Genomic DNA, 1,346 nt, shown 5'->3' with positions numbered 1-1,346 from the left:
ATAATTCTAAACTTTTTTCAAGTTCCAGATCATAAGGGTGAAACAATTACAAATGGTATTGAGGTTTGTTTGTTAGAGTGGGGAATTGAAAATCTATTCATTGTGATCCTAGATAATGCAACTGCTAATGATGCAGCAATTAGACACTTGAAAGGGAGGATTGAGGATTGGAAAGGAATCGTCTTGGAAAATGACTTTCTACATGTTAGATGTAATGCTCACATTTTGAATTTAATTGTAAAAGAAGGATTAAGTGATCATATTGAGTCTATTTCTCGGGTTAAAAATTCTGTGAAGTATGTTAAGTCCTCTTCTGCAAGATTAGCTTCCTTTAAATCAATTGTTGAAAAGGTAAAGATTGATAGCCATGGCCTTTTGAGTTTAGACGTTGAAACCAGATGGAACTCAACTTATATGATGTTAAGTACATCTATAAAATTTAAGAAGGCCTTTTCAAGAATGTATATTGAGATCACAAGTACCAAAAGTATTGTCTAGATATGATTGGAAAAGCAGCGCACCCAAGTGGGGATGATTGGAAGAAGGTAAAGGTTTTTACAAAGTTTCTTGACATTTTCTACCAGATTACTTTGAAATTTTCAGGAACTTTGTATGTTACTTCAAATTCTTTCTTCCATGAGCTTTTTAATCTTCTTAACTTTATTGTCAAAAATTCTCAAGGTGATGATCAAGTTCTGATTGATATGGTTGTTTAGATAAAACTCAAGTTTGATAAATATTGGGGTGACTTTAATAATATGAATATTTTATTATTTGTCGCTATTGTGTTGGATCCTCGGTATAAGATAAGGTATGTGAAGTTCATTTTTGCTAAATCTTATGGTTCTGTGGCTGGAGATTTGAGATCAAACAAAGTGATAGATACTCTATCTCGCTTGTATAATTGCTATAAAGATTCTTCTGCTGAAAATTCTGATGAAATTTTGGGAGGTCAAGCTAGTACGATGAGTGAAGGTGATACTGGAGAGATATGGAAATCACAATGGGAAAAATATTTGCAAGAACAAGATAATGAAGGAAGAAAGACTGATCTTGAGAGGTATTTGATAGATGATTTGGAGTTGGCCAAAGATTTTAATATTTTGTCTTGGTGGAAAGATGCAAGTAAAAGGTATCCAATTGTTTCTAGGATTGCAAGAGATGTTCTTGCAATCCATGTTTCTACTGTTGCATCTGAATCGGCTTTTAGTACTAGTGGGAGGATTCTTGATTCATATCGAAGTTCTTTATCGCCAAAGACGGTAGAAGCTCTAATTTGCACTCAACAATGGCTCAGGTCAACTCCCAAAGAATGCAACATTGAAGATATTTTAGAAGAAATCTAA

General features: G+C 33.5%; 1 protein-coding gene across 1 annotated transcript; it reads left to right on the top strand.

The window, feature by feature from the left end:
* The first annotated feature begins 758 nt into the window (after window positions 1–758).
* On the top strand, window positions 759–1,346 carry LOC142164146 (zinc finger BED domain-containing protein DAYSLEEPER-like). Its single transcript, XM_075221337.1, has one exon. The coding sequence runs from the start codon at window positions 759–761 to the stop codon at window positions 1,344–1,346; it is 588 nt and encodes a 195-aa protein (XP_075077438.1).

Source organism: Nicotiana tabacum, chromosome 9 (genome assembly GCF_000715075.1).
Source record: "Nicotiana tabacum cultivar K326 chromosome 9, ASM71507v2, whole genome shotgun sequence".
Lineage (NCBI taxonomy): Eukaryota > Viridiplantae > Streptophyta > Magnoliopsida > Solanales > Solanaceae > Nicotiana > Nicotiana tabacum.
Note: the sequence above shows the minus strand (reverse complement) of the source record. Positions and strands in the feature narration are given on the sequence as shown.

Excerpts from the sequence above, each read along its gene's own strand:
- LOC142164146 (XM_075221337.1), top strand. The coding sequence starts at position 759 with ATGAATATTTTATTATTTGTCGCTATTGTGTTGGATCCTCGGTATAAG.